Source organism: Mytilus trossulus, chromosome 2 (assembly GCF_036588685.1).
Source record: "Mytilus trossulus isolate FHL-02 chromosome 2, PNRI_Mtr1.1.1.hap1, whole genome shotgun sequence".
Lineage (NCBI taxonomy): Eukaryota > Metazoa > Mollusca > Bivalvia > Mytilida > Mytilidae > Mytilus > Mytilus trossulus.
In genome coordinates this window covers 34,836,755-34,859,107 of record NC_086374.1, presented here as the reverse complement: position 1 = coordinate 34,859,107, position 22,353 = coordinate 34,836,755, and the positions used below count along the sequence as shown (strand labels likewise).

Genomic DNA, 22,353 nt, shown 5'->3' with positions numbered 1-22,353 from the left:
ATCAGCAAAAAAAAACCACAACGTACATTGAATTATTGCATAGTGTTTATGTAAAATAAAATATGACAGTATCTTTATGGTTAATCAATCTATTTCAGGTAATGATACTTAAAAGGATCAAGGTGAAAATTCCAAGTAAAAAATATATTAAAAAGCATCTCTATTTTTAAGTACATTTGCACAAATTTAGGCAACCATTGGGGAAGAATACTTTTTATTTAAGTGTACAATACACAGTAAAATGTTGTGCATCTTGCACACATTAAAACAGGTCATAAAAGAGGGACGAAAGATACCAAAGGGACAGTCAAACTCGTAAATCTAAAACAAACTGACAACGCCATGGCTAAAAATGAAAAAGACAAACAGAAAAACAATAGTATACATGACACAACATAGAAAACTAAAGAATAAACAACACGAACCCCACCAAAAACTAGGGGTGATCTCAGGTGCTCTGAAAGGGTAAGCAGATCCTGCTCCACATGCGGCACCCGTCGTGTTGCTTATGTGATTACAAATCCGGTAAATAGTCTTAATTCGGTAGGTCATTTTCATGAAAGGGAAGGGGATTGTAGTTACGACGTAAGGAACATATCCGATATCATTTGTGAAGCGGTTATTCCATAACGGTCAACCAACTCGTGATGACGTCCGTAAAATTTACGAAGAGATGATTTCAACTTCACCATTTGGAACTCTTGGTTTAATAGCTTCTTTGTGAGCAGTAACCCTCTATCAAGAAAATCATGATAGGAAATGTAAGCACGGGAATATCGTATCAATTGGGAGATATATACCCCGTATGCAGGTGCTGCTGGAATGTTGCTACTTAGAAATGGAAAGTTCACAATTGGAAAGCTGAAATCATCTCTTTTGACGGAAAGTTTTGTCTTCAACCGACCCTCATTGTCAATTTCTAGATGTAAGTCAAGATATGAAGCCGACTTAACTGTATCTGTAGTATCCTTTATCTCCAATTCGATGGGATAGATGCGATCCACATAGTCACCAAATTTTGAATTGTTTAGTGAAAGAACGTCATCTATATAGCGGACAGTAGAGTTAAAGGATATTGCTAACTTCTTATCTTTCTTCCTAAGAAGTTCCTGCATGAAGTCAGCCTCATAATAATATTGAAACAAGTCAGCAAGTAGAGGGGCACAGTTTGTTCCCATTGAGATGCCGACAGTCTGTTGAAAAACACGTCCTCCGAACGTAACAAATATGTTGTCAATCAAGAAATCAAGCATCTTGATAATATCGGTTTCAGAGAACTTTTTGTTTGAATCAGAATGATTCTTTACAAAGTAGGATTTATCCCTCCCTAAGACAAGATACTAGTATCTACGTTGGCCATTCTTTTTTATAAAGCAAAGTAATACCAACTCTTTTAATTTGTCTTTTAGTTTGGAATGTGGAATACTTGTGTAAAGAGTAGAAAAGTCAAATGTTTTAATACTGTTACAAGATGAAAGAGAGTTAGATTGTATGTACTCTAAAAGATCTTTGGAATTTTTAAGTATCCACATCTGATTCACACCACCTCTAGAATAGGAAGTTTCACAATAAATTTGAAGCCCGTCTTTGATTGCTGATAAAAAAGATGTTAATATTTTAGAAAGGGGTTTCGTGGAGCACTTGGAAGACCCAGCAATATGCCGTTGTTTGTAAGGACACTTATGTAGTTTCGGTATCCAATACAGTGATGGAAGATCCAGTTCTTCATCTTTGGTTGAAATACCAAAGGAACAAAGAACAGACCTGATTATCCAGGATTTCCTCTTTGGTAATTGTCGTGGGGTATATGTTGGGTTTCCAAGTGAATTGTCTATACCTAATTCGTTTATCAAGCAATTAATGTAATGACTTTTACAGACAAAAACGATGTTATTTGGGGCTATGTCTGCGGGGACAACAACATATTTATCATGGAGGTCAGATAGGTGTTTAGCAACATTTGGATCTTTGAAGATTGACGTAGCATGGGCCTTGATGGACCCATTCAGTTTCCTAATTCTGATTTGTATTAACGACCTCACTGCCTTAATCCATTCGGATAGAGTGTCTACGTCTTCCTTCTCGCGCTTAGCCCATTGCCTGGCATAATCCTCGACTGAATCCATCAAAATTTTAAAGTTAAATTTCCAATTGATGGATTTAGGCTCACGATATTTCGGACCTTTCGATAACACGTTTCGTAGAAAAGTGATATTAACAATGTTAAGGTCACCGGTAATAACGTGGCCAGAAGGATTATATGTGAATTGGGAACTAGCACAAGTGCAATCAGGAGGTTTAGACTTGAAGTCGTCAATATCGAGATCCTGCAAAACGCGTTTGTAATTGAAAATTTTAGTTGCAATAGGTTTGGTATAGGTATAAGAAATTATTGGTACAGACTGGTCTTTGAAATAAGGAGGTATTTTCGATTCAACTAATTTATGATGAAGGATATTGCCTAGGTTGACGCCATCGAGACCTTTGTTGGCAAAGGAAATATTTAGAAAAGATCTTTTCTCTTTTTCATCTTTTCCAATGCGAACTGGCTTGAAAAGTCTGTGACTAGCAATATCCAAATTTATAGCTTGTAGTTTGTATTGGTTTGAATGAGGGTTTGTAACAGTGGATTCCAAACATAAATTGAACAGAGAATGAAGTTTTGAAAGGGGTAATAAATAAAGTTTCGTGCGAATGTGATGAATACCTAACGGTTTTTGTATGCATGGCAGCAAGTCATTAATAGAGACATCATGCAGAGAGGGTGATGTATAATGACGATGGCCATGACTACGTCTACGTCGAGGAGTCGAGTTGAAAATATTCATCACATTCACCGAGTTACACGATGGACTAGATAGAATACCTATACCATCAATTTTGTCATTGCATCCATACGGTGTTGCAGTTCTCAATTGTCTAATCCATTAGTCTTCTTTTTGTCTACGGAGAGTCGTTGAAAGATTAGGATTGTTCGATAGTTATCAAAAGTACCAGGATTATAATTTTATACGCCAGACGCGCGTTTCGTCTACATAAGACTCATCAGTGACGCTCAGATCAAAATAGTTTGAAAGCCAAACAAATACAAAGTTGAAGAGCATTGAGGACCATTGATCGAGCTATGGTATATTTTTTCGATAATTCGAACTGTCATAGAAACGATGGAATGATCGGGCTGATTGAAATGCTGGTATAGAATGTCGTTAGCATTGAGGTTAATGTCTGATCTATGACCGCACATACGTTTGTTTAGCCTTCCTTTCGTTTCACCGACGTATACCAATCCGCAAAGTTTTGAAGCCTTTGGTCTCACATTTTGAAATGCGACAGTGTTGTACTGTGTCATCAAAAACCAAAATGTCTTTAAGGAGAACTGAACAAGGCTGTATATGTGTAATATTGCTGTTGTCACTAGGACGATGATCTGAATGAATCGTGTTTGGGATATTTGTCATGTCTGTTGATGAGGGGACACCTGCCGTATCAGACGACACCGTGTCCATGGTGTCGTCTGTTTCGGACCTTTTTATACTGGGCGACGTCCGAGCCAGTTTCCTGTTAGTTCTTCGTGAGTTCCTGCAATTGTAGTTTTGCTACTGGGCGGATGATGTCCTCGGGGACACCAGCAGAGACATCGACCCAGTGGTAATAAAAGAGGGACGAAAGATACCAATGGGACAGTCAAACTCGTAAATCTAAAACAAACTGACAACGCCATGGCTAAAAATGAAAAAGACAAACAGAAAAACAATAGTACACATGACACAACATACAAAACTAAAGAATAAACAACACGAACCCCACAAAAAACTAGGGGTGATCTCAGGTGCTCCGGAAGGGTAAGCAGATCCCGCTCCACATGCGGCACCCGTCGTGTTGCTTATGTGATTACAAATCCGGTAAATAGTCTAATAATATGTTGCAATTTTCAGTTGAAAAATAGACTATAAACATTCGACAAATGTTTGGTAATGTGACTGAAAAATAAGTAGCAAAACAATGAAAGATCAAATCGGAAAGTCCTTTATCAAAAGCTCAAAACATCAAACGAAGTAAAATAACTGTCATATTACTGACTTGGAACAGGTATTTCCTTAAATGGAAAATGTTGGATTGAGCCTGGTTCAATACTTTGATTGAGCTAGCGTAAAATACTGTTTATACTGTTTTTAATATCAAGCAAGTTCTTAAAAAAAAAAAAAAAGCGTACCTTGGAAATTGAACGATGTTTCGAAATCCAGGTAAATATAGTTATATACATGTATTTTCCTTAAAAAGCAAAATCACACAAAAAAAAATGAACTCAGAGGAAAATTCAATCGGAAAGTTCAATCACATGGCAAAATCAAATGACAAAACAAATCAAACGAATGGACAACAACTGTCATATTCCTGACTTGGTATAGGCATTTTCAGATGTGGATAATGGTGGATTAAACCTGGTTTTATAGCGCTTAACCTCTTACTTTTACAACAGTCTCATCAAATTCCGTTATATTTACAACGATGCGTGAACAAAACAGACATGATAAATAAAATGGTCAAAATATGAGTACAGCAGTTATCACTGCATAACAATCTTAAAACAAACAATTTTATAAAAAAAAAAAAAGCACACAATCATCGTTCAAATTAAAAACACATTCGTTGTGTCTGACCTCAGAAAATTAATACGTCACATAGGAAGAAATTTTGTCGTTCAATGTTTACACAAAGCAATTTCATAATTTCACATTGGAAATATTGGCGTACCGGTTTAAAAATCAAAAGTGTGTTACAAGAGTTAATTTTCAGAAATGAATTGAGATTTAAAATTGTACAAAAGTTCTGTAGAATTTCTAAGAATCCAAAAATGGTTCATACCACTACTCGATTAAAATAATTTTGTCGGTTGTCGTTCAACGTACTTTCTAATTCATAATAGAACTAGAACATAATGACATTTAATAGAAGAATAACATAATGACGGGATCTTTTAAAGTACAGAGTCACGTTATAAGAACCAAAGAAAAACTAAAAGTCGCATATACAAAACACACCAGCAAAAAAAAAAGATAATACAAACACATTGACGTGATGAATAAGTACCGAGCCACGTCACATGGATATCACAGAAAACAATCCAAACAGTAAAAGAAATGATGATAATAGAACAAAGACAAATGGACGAACAATATAACACGTGATTTAGATGATAAACAACGTCAGTACGCAGTATCGTGTATTATTTGTGAAGTTGATACGGAATATTATAGGTCTTGATACCTTCCGATGAACATTTTTAGGAAAATTACGAGATGTTCTTTGAGATACCCTGGTTCATAAACTTTCTGCTCAGACAATGGTGACGTTTTACAAAGTCTGAGTTGGAGCTGCAAGCTCTTGAATATCGAATAAACTGGGAAATGTATATTCTATATGCAGGTGAAGTTGGTATATTGCTACTAAGGTGGGGCAAATTTATAATTTCAAAATTAAAATCGTCTCGTAAAATAAAATATTGTAATAGTTTCGTGATATATTTTGGCCATCACTTGTGACTTTCAACAAGTTTATTCTTGTAGATGATTTAAAACACTGCAAATATACATGCTCCACATGTGACCCCGTCGTGTTGCTCAAATTATTACAAATATAGACCAAAAATAACGTTATAATGTATATGATTGGGTTAATACTTGTAATTCAAAAGCTAAGAAAGTTTTAATTAAATCGAAAAGTTGTAATTAAAGGTATTGATAATTTGGCGAATAAATTAAAAACAAGTTGGAAATATAAATTAAGAGCGCATCGGAGTGTCCTCTAGATGGAGATCAGAGTACCTTTGATTTGTTATTGTCAATGTCCACGCATGCAAGGATTTTGCGTCGTCGATCAATACACCAAGTTCTTTCTTTTCCAGTCGATATTTATACAGATTTCAGGAATTAGATACATGCAAATAGAAGCTTCTTTTCTTTGTTTTAAATCGAATAATGCATGTGCTTTGGTGAGAGTCTGCACCAAACTTTGATCATTAGGTCACCAAGTTAAACACACATATTTTTGTCGCTTTTATGAAGGAAGAACACGGGGTCTGTATTTTGATAAGGTTGTTTTAGTTCCAAATGTAAGTTTCTTTAGAAATAGACTAAGAAATCGGTTGGCGAGTCGCACTCATGTCTTCTTGTAGTCCATACAAAACAAACATTTAGTAAATCGAATTTCAAGATTTAGAAATTTCACTTATCGGTGGGCATTCCGCAAGGTTTTTGAACAGATAATACTAGACTGAATTTGAAAGTAATAGCACGAAGAAGTTTGTCTGACGTGAAAATACGTTGACCTATATCTCATGGCTTCATTTACACACATAGAATGAACACTGAACCTTTATGATATTTTCTCTAAATCATATGAGTTATGCTTTTTGAAGAAACTTTTAAGTCCAATATTATAATATATTACAATTATAAAATTGAGAATGGTAATGAGGAATATGTCAAAGAGACAACAACTCGACCAAAGAGCAGAAAAAAGCCGAAGGCCACCAATGAGTCGTCAACGTAGCAAGAGAATACCGCACTCGGAGATGGTCCTCTTCTGGCCCCTAAATAAAATTGTGTGCTAATTCAGTGAAAATGGACGTCACACTAAACTCCATAATAATAAATAAATGAACTAAAATTTTAAAAAAATCCGTACAAAGTCCAGAGGCTCCTGTCTTAGGGTTAAACATGTTTTGCGAGATCTCAACACTCCCCTATACCCCTAGCCCATGTAGACTAAAAAAAACACATAATATATACGCACAGCAAAACTCAGTTCAAAAGAAGTCCGAGTCCGATGCCAGAAAAGGTAACAAAAGAAACTAAACAAAATTACAATTATACATATATTAACAAAGGACTACTAGCAGTTTCTGACATGTCAGCTCCTGGTCTCAAGTAAACTGATTGAAAGATTATGTCTTCATCATATGAAAATCAAGTACAATCCCTCAGGTAAGAGGTGTAGAATCATACCATTTATAAAAAAAAAAATGAGAAGAACATAACCCGTATCATGCCAACAACTAATTTTAGAATAAATGTGTTTATAAGCATAATATTTAGTGAGGCTTTAAATAGGTCGGCTTGCCGGTGTATGATAATCCAACACTTTATGAAGGTGTGTCAAAGAGTTGAATAAAAAAAATACCGATCTCAAAACACCACAAGAATGGAGAACAACTGGCATATACCTGACTTGGTGCAGCCACTTTCTTATGCACGTGACTAAACCTAGTTTATTGCTAGCTTAACCTCTCACGTGTATGAAAGTTGCTTACAATTTTATAACATTGACAACAATGTGTGAACTAACCAAACAGACTATGTCTGTAACAGAAATACCAGGTAACAATTTCAAAAATAGGGGTACAGCAATCAACATTGTGTTATAATATTAGGTCATTTATCTTGGTTCAAACTCGTGACTGGTTTTTTTCAAGCAAAACTCATGAATTAAACGCAAATATGTTTCAACAAATCACCAACTCGCGTTATAATACATCTTTTTAAATATTGCGTAAATGCGAATGTATGCGTATATATATATGCGAAATTTGCACCGCCTACGTGTAGGAAACCGTTGGTTCGTCGAAAATCCAGTCTATCAACTGCCCAACAGCAAACATGTTTGAACTTTTTGTCACTCTTGTCTGTGCCAAATACTCATTGAAAGAGAAATGCCTTTTTAAACAAACAGATAAAATAGAAATGCAGTTATCCTAAACATCACAATCATTTTTCAGGACGTTGATGCAGACTACGTTTATAACTGCGTAATCGAACAAATTCAGTATCTTTAAAGTACTGCAAATCATCATTATTGCTTTCATGAAGGAGCAACCAATATAACTTCAATGGTTTGTTTTGAGTCGGAATTAATTGTTTTCTTTTTTCGCGCGAACAATTTTATTGAGTTATTCGACGCTATCAATCAAATTTTTTTTTCTTTCAATATTTGACACTTTAAGCATGGGGAAAACTGGATTATTTATCGGGAATATTTTTTTGTCATCTGCCTGACCAGAATTTTTTTTTTATCGAATTTGAAACAAACATTGTTTTTTTCCTTGAATGCCAACATCCTTTGATATACCGACAATTTAACTGTAACATTATGTTGGCGTTCAAGGAAAAGGTGCAAGTAGTTATCACAACAAAAGTGCATGCTTATCAAAACAATCATTCTAATTAAACAGATAGGTAAATACAGGTAGCTAAATCTAGTTCATGTTTCTTAAATTGATAAAAAAACATATTTTGCTGGTTTATTCCCGTTAAAATAAAATAGAAAATGTTGGCATTCTAGGAAGATACTCAAACATTACCCTCTTCCCTCTGTCATCTGCCCTTCTGCTCACCACGGGAAGTGGATGTGAGATTTCGAGAAAGATAAATTTACTTAAAACTTTTAAAACTATAAGTAGCGCATAACTCTTTAAAAAAAGTAACAGTTTGACGTAAAAAGTACCTTTTCAAGTTTATGAATCTATCATAGCTGAGTATTTGTATGCAGCACGACCTTGTAATAATTTCTCTACAATACATCCTATATTTCAAACTTCAATAAACAAGTCTGTTTTACTTTTCATGTTTTCTTACGGCTGCTGGAATGTGGAAAGATATGATTTTTACACAATTTGTTATCTTGATTTCTTAATGACATCCCTAAAAATGTAAAACTATTCGGGTGGTGTAAGTAAAACTGTTCACGCTATATTACGGGGCGCCGAATGGGACTCTTGTGGTTTTGCACAAAATTCTATTCTGTCAAAACAAAATCATTTTTGTCTTACAAAACTATGTGCTACATACTTGTTTTGTGAGAACTTCAATTTTGTGATGACAAAATTCATTTGTGTAGACGAAATTCATTTTTGTCATGACAAAATTCATTTTTGTCATGACAAAGTTCATTTTTGTAGACAAAATTCATATTTGTCATGACAAAAGTCAATTTTGTCTAAAAGGTATGCAAATATAACAAAATTGACTTTTGTTACCTGATATGGAAATCAAATCACAAAAGTCAATTGTGTGAGGTAAGATTCAATTTTGTGAGACAAAATTGACTTTTGTGAGACAAAATTGACTTTTGTGAGACAAAATTAACTTTTGTGAGACAAAATTGACTTTTGTGAGACAAAATTGACTTTTGTGAGACAAAATTGACTTTTGTGAGACAAACTTGACTTTTGTGAGACAAAATAGACAAAAGTAAATTTTGTTAATTTTGTTGAGACAAAAGTCAATTTTGTCAATTTTGTTGAGACAAAAATCAATTTTGTCAATTTTTTTGAGACAAAAGTCAATTTTGTCAATTTTGTCAATTTTGTTGAGACAAAAGTCAATTTTGTCAATTTTGTTGAGACAAAAGTCAATTTTGAGACGACAAAATTCATTTTTGTGTCGACAAAATTGAACAACAAAATTGAATTTTATGAGACAAAATTGACTTTCGTGAGACAAAATTGACTTTTGTGAGACAAAAATCAATTTTGTTGAGACAAAATTCAATTTTGTCAATTTTGTTGAGACGAAATTCAATTTTGTCAATTTTGTTGAGACAAAAGTCAATTTTGTCTCACGTTGGTCAATTTTGTCTCACTAAAGTCAATTTTGTCAATTTTTTTAATCACAAAAGTCAATTTTGTCAATTTTGTTGAGACAAAAGTCAATTTTGTCAATTTTGTCAATTTTGTCTCACAAAAGTCAATTTTGTCTCACAAAAGTCAATTTTGTGTAACAAAAGTCGATTTTGTATGCAAATTAGTTCACAGAAACCAAACTTAACTAATTTGAATACAAAATTTACTTTTGTCGCCCAATTTTCAAATTAGGTAACAAAAGTCAAGTCTGTGTAACAAAAATGAATTTTGTCATGACAAAAGTGACTTTTGTCCGCTGATAGATAATTTTGTATGACAAAATTTTAAATTTGTAGTATGATACAAATTTTGTTAAACTGAACTCATTTTTTTTTAACAAAAGTCACTTTTGTCCGTACAAAATTGAATTTTGAGTACAAAACCACGAGAGTCCCATTCGGCGCCCCGTATATAGTGCCTAACAGGATTGTGTGAGGTAGAGAAACATGACTTTCAAACGATCGTGTTGAATTATGACATACAAAAATTGGCAGATCGGACATATTTTGACTTTGATTACTCACTACTCTTGTTTGGGTTTAATTGTAATTGCAATATTGAAATTAGAATGAAAAATGTTTTTTTTTTGTCAGGATAAACAAACATTTTATCTGGCGAAGCTGTGCGTAAAATGAATTTCGGCGTTTCTCATCTAAACATGACTTTTTTAGTGAACAAAACGTTAAATTAATTAATTTCCAGTAATTTCTCAAGAACATGCTATATAGATATAGGAAGATGTGGTGTTAGTGCCAATGAGACAACTCTTCATCCAAATAACAATTTAAAAAGTAAACCATTATAGGTTAAAGTACGGCCTTCAACACGGAGCCTTGGCTCACACCGAACATCAAGCTATACAGGGCCCCAAAATTATTAGTGTAAAACCATTCAAACGGGAAAACCAACGGTCTAATCTATATAAACAAAACGAGAAACACGTATATATTACATAAACAAACGACAACTACTGTACATCAGATTCCTGACTTAGGACAGGTGCAAACATTTGCAGCGGGATTAAACGTTTTAATGGATCCAAACCTTATCCATGAGTAATGTCTTTGCTCCAAATAAGTAGCATTTTGAGAAATATAAGAATTCGCAATTACAACCATTCATACCTTTAGTTTCATTGATAAAAAAACATATGGACTCGTCCGCTGTCCAGTTTGAAGGTCATTTAATTAACTGCTCACTCATCACGTGTTCGTGTAAGAGGAAAACCAATTATATTATTAATTTTATATAAACAAAAGTTTCTCATTCATTTCTTTAAAATTGAGAATTGAAATCCTTTGCACATTTTTAGCTTGATAAATCAATTAGGCAACTATTCATTTAAAGGGTTATAGAGCTTTTCTTTTCTTTTCTTTTTTCATCTATAATAAAACAGTGGCGATTCCAGCCCGCTGACTGATATAAGAGGCGCTTCGCTGAGATGATTAAGGGGGGGGGGGGCTGCTCCAGTTATGCTTCAGTGACTGGCTTATAAGTTTTCCAACAAAAATAATAGTTGGGCCGGACCGTCCCCTCAGGTCCTACTGGAGCCACCTATTACACTTCTGAAACAAGTAAAAAAGAATCTTTATTAATTCAAACTTAAACAATTTTCGAAAGATGCACGTAGACGAATGACCGATTTCATGAGACATACTATTTAATTGACACAAAAAAAACCATTTTACTCTCCAACTTATACATTATTCAGTATAATAAAATGATAATCATATGAAACAAAAATACAGTGATAATTATGCACTTTTAATCTAAATCGTATGCGTCCGAGTCATTATCAATGCCTTCAGATATAGCTTACGAAATGCTTCTGCATTCAGATGAGGGAATATCATGATTTTCAATCTCTGCATCTTCATCTCCGGAATCAGAAGAATCACCAACGCTAAATACCAAAGAAGGATTTTCTCTTTTGAATTTTTCCATTTCGTCTTCTTCGTCGGTTCCCTGAAACAAATACCAATCTTCCCAAGTGCGTGCTTTTTTTTACTAAACATTCCCATTGTTTTTTAGAACCAAGTCAATGCCTTTAAGTTGAATATTTGGGTTCTGATACATGGTCTGCTTGATGTTCTTTGATCTTTACCTTTCTCAATGAGAAATTTCAGCATTTTAAATGTGTGATTGATGTTGTTATTGGCGACATATTTTTTTACCAATGCCCATGTCACTTCAACAGGGTTCAATTGATGATGATATGGTGGCAAAAAATAACTTTATGTCCATATTTGGTAGCTATTGATGACATCTTAAGTTTTCCGTTAGGCATGTTTACAAACACAACTTCGCGTAATGCCTTTGCTGTTTTCGGACATGGCATTTCTAACTGTCCCGGAATTTCCCCTTTCAACCACATTTCTTTTAACTGTGCAGGTTTTGTTTTTGTCCAATAAGTTTTTCGACATTTTTGGTTAACAACCTCTTTATGATATGATGCATTATCTGCAACGAAAACACACTTTCCAATAGTTTGGCATTCTGTTGCTAGTTCTTCGAAAATTTCCATGAAATGTTTCCCGTTCATAGAGTCATGGTAGTCAGCTGAAGAAATATAGTAAAATAAACTAAGAATGATAAACAAATATAGTGAAAATAACCAAGGATTAAAACAAAAAGAATAAAACAGTAAAAAAATATGAAAGAGAAAAAAATCATAGCAAATTTATTAAAGCAAAAGAGGCGTGAAATTAAATAACTTTATTAAAGAAATAATAGAAAAATGTTAGAATGTCAATCTGATATCTTTCGCCCTTCTTTTATAAAACAAACCCAAGAAGAGTGTGTCCATAGAACACAGATGTCTCATCAGCACTTTCATTTTCTATGATCAGTGGAGCGTTAAATTGGGGTAAAAAAACTCTTATTATGCATTGGAATTGGGAGGTAATATCATAGGGAGCATGTGCAATATGTTTCAAGTTGATTGGACTTCATCTAATAAAAAACCTCGACTAAAAACTTAAACCAAAAACTTTAACCGGAAGCGGGACAGTCGAACGAACGGAGGAACGTAAAGACGGATCAGAAAATATTATGCCCATAAAAAGAGTAACAACACGTGGTCCTTAAAATATTAATGTCATTGACAACGTAGATCGTTACACCAATATCTGACCTTCCAATAACGTTTACTTGCTTGGCGTCAGATTATCACATTTTATTAAAGACTTATAATGTGGCAACAAATGGGAACAAAATGTAAAGTGTTTTCTTCTCTATTTATCTCGTATATGAAAATAAGGAGATGTGGTATGATTGACAATCAGACAACTATCACCCGGAGTTGATTTCAAATGCATTGTAGGTGGAACAAATATACATTGAAAGGTCGCCATACGGACTTCAAAAATGAAAAGCACCCAAATTGTACAAGTTGGACACTAAACAGAATTAATGCACGGCTTTGTGTAATTTTATTTCATTCTATTCTATAATATCTTATTTTATTCTATTCTATAATGTTTTATTTTATTTGATTATAATACTGTTTTCTATTGTTTCGGTTTTGTTTTTGTAGTCATGTTTTAAACATCATTTACTATTTATTTTTTTAAACATACCAGTCTTTTTGGCAGTAAATAGTTTATATTTCCATTGAATCCAGCCATTAGCACCACCAGCGTGGAAAAGAATCCATCGGTTGCCTTTTCCAGACTTCTCCTTTACAGTTAAACCGTTATAAAACCAGCTTCTGTTGAATACAGGGTTTTCGTTAACATACGTCTCATCTATGTATACTGGATAAAAGCCTTCATTGTCGCTCAAGTTTTTCAATTCCCGGCAATATTTTAGGCGCCAATATATAATTTCTTTGGTTTGTTCCACACAAAAAAAATGTCCGGATTTTGATTTTCGAAATTCAAACCCAATTGCTTTTATGATTCTTCTTAGCTTCGACCTACTGATTATGACACCCTTATAAAAAGACAAGTTGCGAACAATTTTTTAAGCGGTTGGAAAAAAATCCCTTCTTAGCCAGGTGTTCAATGAATTAAATGTATGGCAGATATAATTTCTCTGTCATAAATGGTATTTTTTGTACGTTACAGTCCTTTTTGTCTCTTACCAGGCCATGCACCATCCCTAAGTTGTACAACAAGAGACATCACACAACCATAGCTGTAACCAGTTAAAAAGGCTAGCCTTTCAGTTACAGCATGGTCTGTTGCATTTGAGTTTTCGTCAAGGAGTCTGACAGCAACAGTGCAAACCAAATCTATGCTCGATTGTGACAATTCTTTTCCTTCGTTGCCGATATGCTTATTGAAAACTTTACAATATTTAGTAGTCTGACCTTGAGTGTCTTCTGTATTTCCTTCTGTTGTGACCTTTTTCTCCACATATACTGCAGTGTCCATGGTGGTGTCTGAAATTGTGGCCATTAGCTCTACAAACTGAACAAATCAAATACAAACAAAGAAAGAAAAACACTCCAATCTGGTGTACATTTCTGATAGACGCCATCACACTTTTATACTGGTTCTGTTAATTTTATTTGTTTATTTATTTTTGAAATAAAATAATATAATAATTGGCATTTTAATCATTTTTTTTCATTGCCGATGCTTTCTGTCAATTGGTGTGTACGTACTCCCCCCAAAAAATCAACATTTTTATAAATCAATTGAGTTAAATTTTATAATTTTTATTCTTTTTTCAAACTTTTGCTTGTTCACACTATACGGACTTCATATACAGGAGTGTGCTCCTTAAGCAGAAACTGCTCCAACAAAGTTATGAGGAGGACAGATTAAAATTGACACTCCGTAAATTTTATGGACACCATCACGAATTGGTGGATCCATATGATGTCTCTTTAACCAAATTAGCTAAGGACATTTTTACCACGTGATAGATTGTGGTTTGCCATTATGTCGTCTAATCTTTTAATTACCAAACGTGACTTATTCCCGATTGTGACTGTTTTGCTGAATGTGAATTCGCATTACTATAAGATGTGTTTCTGTAGTTGTTTATCCCAAATTCTTGTTTTTAGTTTACATGTTTAATGTTATATTTGTAATTCTCATCGGATTTTGTCAAATGTGTTGACGTCTTTTTATTATATTTTGGTGTTACGGATAGAAAAATTAATCACCGCCTTTATTAATTATATTAAATTTTGTACGATTATTTACGTTTGAAGTTGGATTCATAACACAAACTGGACATATATATATTACAGTTTATTGCTATTAATAAGTATTGCAATATGCATTTTGTTTAAATGAATTATCAGTATTTAGTTCTAATACAATCTTAAATCAATCCTAATTCTATCTCACTTTTGAATGATAGTTTTTCATATGTGACGCCATGCTGTTTCTAAATTTCATAAATTCAAATGTGGCATAACGTTTGTGCCTTTTCGCCATCGTATGTGACGTCACATTTTTTTTAATTACGTTTACGCCTGGACTGATTCGGGTGTGTCTATTCGGGTTTAGTTTTCATTATGTATATCTCTTTTAGATTCATTTGTTAAAATTTACTGTTTGCAATAGCATGAATTGTTCTATATAATAAGGATGTTCTTATCCCGTGCTTAAAAACAATGCCGTATTTGGCAAAACCTTTTCAACTTTTGATCTTCAGTGCTGTACAACTTTGTACCTTTTTCACTTTCGATCTTTTATATCTGGGCGTTATGTATTCGGGTGTAGTTTTCTGTAAATAGTTAATACTTCAGTTTCTTTATGTATATCTCTTTCATATTCATTTGATAAAATTTACTGTTTGCAATAGCATGAATTATTCTATATAATAAGAATGTTCTTATCCCGGACATAAAAACAATGCCGTATTTGGCGAAACCTTTTCAACTTTTGATCTTCAGTGCTGTACAATTTTGTACTTTTTTCACTTTCGATATTTTATATCTGGGCGTCACTGGTGAGTCTTGAGTGGACAAGGCGCGTTTTTGGCGTATTGAATTTTAAACCTGATGCTTTTTGTTATCTATTAATCATGTTTTTCTTTGTCTAATATGTTCTCCTATTTATTTGTATTGTAGTCCTGTAATATTATGTTGTCATTTTAATGTTATATTTAACTTTGCCATTAAAGTGCGAGGTTTGGCATGCCACAAAACCAGGTTCAACCCACCACTTTCATTCCCCTTTAAAAGTGTCCTGTACCAAGTCAGGAAGATGGCCATTGTTATATTATTGTTCGTTTCTGTGTGTGTTGTATTTAAACGTTGAGTCGTTTGTGTTTTCTCTTCTTTTTCAGATATTGAGATAAGACGTGGCACGGTACTTGTCTATCCCAAATTCATGTATTTGGTTTTCTCGTGGTGTTTTGTCTGATGCTTGGTCCGTTTCTGTGTGTGTTGCGTTTCGGTGTTGTGTCTCCTCTTATATTTAATGCGTTTCCCTCGGTTTTAGTTTGTTACCCCGATTTTGTTTTTTGTCCATGGATTTATGAGTTTTGAACAGCGGTATACTACTGTTGCCTTTATTTGTTTACTTCAGAGTTACCATCCCTGCTTTATAAACATTTATTAATACACGGTCTAGTTTAATCAACATACATGTTACACTTTAACAGGTAAACTTATCATAACATCACTTAAGCAAATCAAATTGCGCAACTTTCCATAACAATGACCGGTCCACATCATTATAAGTGGTAGGGGTAATTTGAGTAGGGAGAAAATGAGAGAAATTTTAAGTTCATTTTTTGTTAAAACTACTTAAAATTTGTGAACCAAAAGTATTGCTATCATCTAAAAAAAACATGACGCTTTGTATCGGTACAATTTTCGCATCTCCCAGTTACGTATTTCATGCAATAAAAAGTGGTCTCCAAAAGTCAACATAATTTTTGACTTTATACAGATAATTGGCTCTATTAAAAAAATTACTTTTAACAAATTTTACAATTGTACAACGTAAAATCATTTCTCAACGCACTTAAAAAAAATCATTCTGATTGGTTAAGTAGTTTTGTCAAAAAGTGAAAAGAAATGAACTTTGGTACACCAAACATCGAATTCCCTCACAGAATATTATCACACACTATAGTGCGATTGAAACGATTCGATCCGTTGTTTTGTTGGGTTTAATTTACAGTTCGAAATGCATCGGAAATTCATATATTCGAATGAATTTGTCTCGAATTTAAAATAAAAAAATTGGCACAAATGAAAAAAAAATCAAAATATTTTCATTTGCCCATTTCTGTGTTTTCATGAACTCTTGTGGTCATGGTCGAAGTTTGTCAATATTTTAAACAAAAATGATATTCAAATATGAATAAATGATATAAAAAAAAATGTGTAACATTCTCAGTCCAAGGTGACATGTTTTCAAAAACTAAATACAGAGACCCTGATATAATCGAATGACTTTCGTCTGTGGCCATATAACAGCTGTTATATCTGTAGGCAAAGCAACATGTATGATCAACGGATTCAAAATGTAATATTTTCCGATACCTAAGGGTTTTTGTTACATAAAGTTCTAATTAATCATTATCACTGTTGCCTATCAGCAAGTTTCTAAACCATTATAAAATGAAATCCAATGCTGTACTTCGCTAGACGGAAATTCTAAACTAACAGACATCATAATGAAATATTCTGTAATTTTCTGTATTGTTTTAGTAGTAGTAAGTTTTCACGAGTCTTTACAATGCTCTTGTGATTGGGGATTCTTCGAACTCGAAGGCAAAAGCATTCATAACTCCATCTGCCATGACAGACAATGTAAGTATACGTTTATATTTAGTTATTTATTAAAGCAGGACTGTGGCATTGGCTGAATTATTAAGTTGGTTCTACCTGTTTGACTATTTTGATATGAGCGTCACTGATGAATAAAAGCAACAGAAGTATACCGATGTTCAAAACTCGTAAATCTATGGACAAAAAACAAAATCGGGGTAACAAACTAAAACTGAGGGAAACGCATTAAATACAAGAGGAGAACAACGACACAACATTAAAATGTAACACACAGAACGGACTAAGCATTAGACAAAATCCGATGAATAGCACAATGAGTCTTATGCAGACGAAACGCGCTTTAAACTATAAGTCTAGTACCTTTGATAAATATTTACACCACTGGATCGATGCCACTACTGGTGGACGTTTTGTTCCCGAAGGTATCACCAGCTCAGAAGCCAGTACATCGGTGTTGACATGAATATTAATTATATAAATTTCTTGTTTACAAAAGTATGAATTTGTCGATATTAAGGCTTTTCTTATACCAGGCATAGATTACCTTAGCCGTATTTGGCACAACTTTTTAGAGTTGTGGGTCCTCAATGCTCCTCCACTTTGTAATTGTTGGCTATATAACTATTTTGAGACTGAGCGTCACTGATGAGTAAAATGAAGACGAAACGCATGTCTGGCGTATTAAATTATGAGCCTGGTACCTTTGATAACTATTAGTAAAACCTACATTTGTATTTTTTTTTAAATTATTATACTTAATTCACTTTAAAATGTAATGTCTGATTAATATTAATAACTTTTTTAAATCTCAAATAATGGTAAGTAATACTTATTCAAAACTTGAGTGGCTACATATTGAAATACACATTAGATGATTTTTTTTGGACGATTGACATAAGTGTACCTTTCCAATTTCCATTCTCAATATTATTTCACCATAATAAACAGTTGTCTTATATAAATACAGTCAAACCGGCTTAAGAGAACACCTGTATTAAGCAGAAACCTGTATTAAAAAACACCAATTTAAGACTCCTCTGTAGTACATATCATATAAATGGAATCTGTAATAAAAGACAACCTGTCTGAAGACGCAAATATCGAATGGGCTGGCCGCCTCAAGATTTAAAAAGACAAACAAGACCATAAAAACTACATAGAAAACGAAACTGAGGTCGTAGGTTCGAACCCCAGGAGGGTTAAACCAAAGAATTGAAAATTGGTACTTGCTGCTTCTCCGTTAATCAAGCGGCATTCTGGAATAAGATTAAAGACTGGTTGCTACGGAGTCAGAATAATGTGTCAGGTTAGGCTGACATGTCTTTCTGTGGACTAGCACTACTTAAATTAATATTAACGTTATTTTGGTGTATAGAATTAATTATATAAAATTAAATTTTATCGTTTTTTTCAGATATATTGTTTAAGGCAGATAAAAAATCAGAATTACCAGGAGCTAGTGGTAATAACGAGATTGATGGAAAAGTTCGTTTTACTGTTACCTTACTGAAAATGTATACGGTATGTTCAATTTTGTTATCATCTTTAAAATACTGAAACACAATTGGGAACATGATCTAAAAAAATTGGAAACTTTGAATAACATAGACTGAAGATACATTGTTCCCGCAGAACATTAAAACGCATAAGTCAAAGACAAAACAAAGACGATGAAAGGACAGCAAAATAACATAGTAATGCATAGACATCTTATAATTGAGCTTCACGGATCCAACCAAAAAATGGTGGTCATCCCGTATATTTGATATATTTGTTCAAATTTGGCGTAAATCTTGTGTATTATTATTTATCTGTATGTCTTTTTTTTCATTTTAGCCATAGCGTTGTCAGTTAATTTTTAATTTATGAGTTTGACTGCCCCTTATGGTATAATTTGCCCCTCTTTTCATAACAATTTTAAAATAATATATATAATAGCTTGTAAATTATTAATGAAAGAAATCAATATAATTTTCAATTTTAGTTATCTTTTACTAATCTCTCTTGTGAATAACTTATACAACTGTAAAACTTGGTTAAATAATGGTGTTAACTTTATTATTTCTTTCCGATTACATTTATCTCACAGCAGTTGTGTTCGCAAAACATATGTAATTTGATTTAGGGATATTTATGTACCTTAAATCTTAGATATTGAATTAATTGGACGTTTTTCTTTTTGTTTTGCAATACTCTTAAAATTAACATGTTGCGGTAAAAAAAAAATCGTAATCGAGCGCTAATTGGACATTCAATTTAATGGATGACTTTTTTTCACGAATGTTATGGTCGATGCCTCTGCTGGTGGACTATTAGTCCCCGAGAGTATCACCAGCCCAGTAGCCAATACTTCGGTACTGGCATGAAAATACGGACTTTTTTGTGTTTTTAAAATTTGCTGTTACAAAATACCGGTATTAAAAATTATTATAAATTAAGGAATGTATCTCCCTCATGCAAAGCTCTGATTCCTTTCTCGGATTTGGCTATACTTTTTTGACCTTTTGGATAATAGCTCTTCATCTTTTATATAAGCTTTGGATTGCAAATATTTTGGCCACGAGCATCACTGAAGAGACATGTATTGTCGAAATGCGCATCTGGTGCAAGAAAATTGATACCGTTAATTTTATTATATTCGTCAACAAACATATGCATAATGCTGTGTTAAGAGCTTACATATTCATTACCAATAGTCAGGCTGACAGAATTATTTGTTTTCTTTTAACCAGTAAGGGAGCAACTATTTAACCTCAAGGGTCTAAGGGAGAAGGAGGGGTATGGGTTTTTTTCTTAATGATATTTTATTTTCAACGCAATCAATCAGATTATTTTTTGGTGTCGTTTAAAGTTGTTTATATATATTGTAAGAAGTGTGATAATCGACTAAATGTTTTCGTCTTGACATTAACATTGTGACATACCAAAAAATAAAATGATTTTGTTTTCTTTAGAACGGTCATGAAGACAACTTTGCTGCCGGAAGAACTGTGTTTTTGGATGCTCCTATGGCTAGTTCATTATGTTCATATATTAATTTTAAACTTGGCAAGAAATACTATGTAAATGGTAAGTTCATACTTTTATTTCAAGGACTATATGTAAAGTGTTACTGCTTTAGGTGTATACTGCATAAATTTATGCATAGTGCAAGGTGTAAGCTGTGCTGTTCAGTGTACATATACAGTGTTGTATAGTGTATATAATCTGTGGTGTATAGTGTATATATAATGCCATGTTTAATAAACTGTACTGTATAGTTTATATATTCTGTACTATTTAGTGTATATATAATGTACTGTATAAAGTATGCTGTACTAAAAATTGTATCATTAACTGAGTTAGTATAATTGTTTGTACAGTATAGTATATTGTATATTTTATATGAAAACATTGAAAATATTTGTTGATAAATTTCTGTATATTAACCCATATTTTTTATTAGATAAGAACTTGCCTTGTTTAACATGTGGTTTGAATATGTTATTCATTTTTAAGTAAAATTAACGTGATGTCGTACACATGGGCTAAATTATATACTTTTGGCCTTAATAATTACTTTTCGGGAAAACAAAAGCAAATGTGGCTATATTCCAGCTTTGATTAAGATATTAAAATATTGGTAATAGACCAGCCAATAATATATTGAAATTAATTAAGTTTAGAAAACACTATATGTGTGTAGTAGTGAAAAAAACTCATATTTAACGAATAATAGATAAATTTAGTGTATTTACTGTCACCTCATTGGTTAAAAGTATTACTTTAATTTTCAATGTAGTCAAATTTTATGGCGCCCACTCTGACGTTATGTATGCATACGCTAACATAAGTGTACGTTGTTATTGATATATAAATAATATAAAAAGTTCTTTGAACCCTATTTGACTGTCCTCAATCATGCCCAAAATGACATGAATTAACATGCTTTATATAAACTTTTAATTTGTTTGATTAATTCAAACGGATTGGGTAAAATGTTCTAGAAGTTAACTCAAATGCAAAACCATATAGAATTCAGACATTTTAAAGGAATGCAGTTTTTTGAGTCCCTTAAAATTTTCTGCCTCTTTGTATTACCAAATCATTGACTAGATGACAACCATTAAAATATATATATAAATGTTTTTTTCATCCGTTTTCAATTTATAAAAGTATACAAATTGAAGCAAAGAAATGTAGCATCCTTTGGCTTGTATATAGTATGGTGATTTAATGTTTATTTTCAGTTTTCGGTGCAACCAAGGATTCCAAAACCTTTGACCTAAATGGGTGCCATTATTCATCAAGTGTGGCAGAGATATCGGATGTTGAACGTCGTATTATTACAGGAGAGTTGGATTGTCCAGCACAGGAAATGGTGGTGTCATAATCTACATTGGACTTCAATCAATAAAATTTCAAATACGTCATAACGTTGTTAACATCACAGCCGCCATACAAATCATACAAACTTAATACAAATGGTTTCACGCTTCTGTTTTATGTCTTGCTAGAAAAGGAGTGTTTGTTTTCATTTTCGCATATTCACTTGTAAAAACATGATGACATCTGAAAATAAAACACTATTACCTACAATGTTCAGGGTCAGGGAAAATTCCACATTCAAATACTCTCATGTGTAGATAATCATAGAACACATGGAATATAATGAACATAACACAAGTTAAAACTTACTAAAAGACCAGTGAAAAACAAGAAACATTCCGATTTAATGAATTTGATATGAAGCACAGTAACATAGAATCATCAAACCCCGTTTTCATCTTTACAGGTCATTCTTTTGCTCAAACCTAAAATTGGCATACATATCAACAGGACACTAGGTAATGAACACTACAATACACTTTAAATTGTTCAACGTCGTTTATAAATGTTTGTGTATGTCCATACCGCTCCCTTAGACGTTTAGCACGATATTGCATCTCAAATAGTAACGTCAAATTTTTACGTTTTACGGCGATTACCG

The 22,353-nt window shown here is 33.1% G+C and overlaps 1 protein-coding gene across 1 annotated transcript; it reads left to right on the top strand.

Moving 5' to 3' along the window:
• Positions 1 to 17,227: 17,227 nt before the first annotated feature.
• Positions 17,228 to 21,799, top strand: LOC134705071 (uncharacterized). Its single transcript, XM_063563838.1, has 4 exons — positions 17,228 to 17,405; positions 18,799 to 18,905; positions 20,339 to 20,453; positions 21,614 to 21,799. Exons 1-4 carry the CDS (start codon positions 17,270 to 17,272, stop codon positions 21,754 to 21,756), a joined length of 501 nt encoding a protein of 166 aa, XP_063419908.1. The 5' UTR covers positions 17,228 to 17,269; the 3' UTR covers positions 21,757 to 21,799.
• The last annotated feature ends 554 nt before the right edge of the window (positions 21,800 to 22,353 follow it).

Bases quoted from the DNA above. Each gene is read 5' to 3' on its own strand.
- LOC134705071 (XM_063563838.1), top strand. From the start codon at position 17,270: ATGAAATATTCTGTAATTTTCTGTATTGTTTTAGTAGTAGTAAGTTTT. The intron at 18,906-20,338 runs GTATGTTCAATT...TGTTTTCTTTAG, and splicing joins CCTTACTGAAAATGTATACG to AACGGTCATGAAGACAACTT. The intron at 20,454-21,613 runs GTAAGTTCATAC...GTTTATTTTCAG, and splicing joins CAAGAAATACTATGTAAATG to TTTTCGGTGCAACCAAGGAT.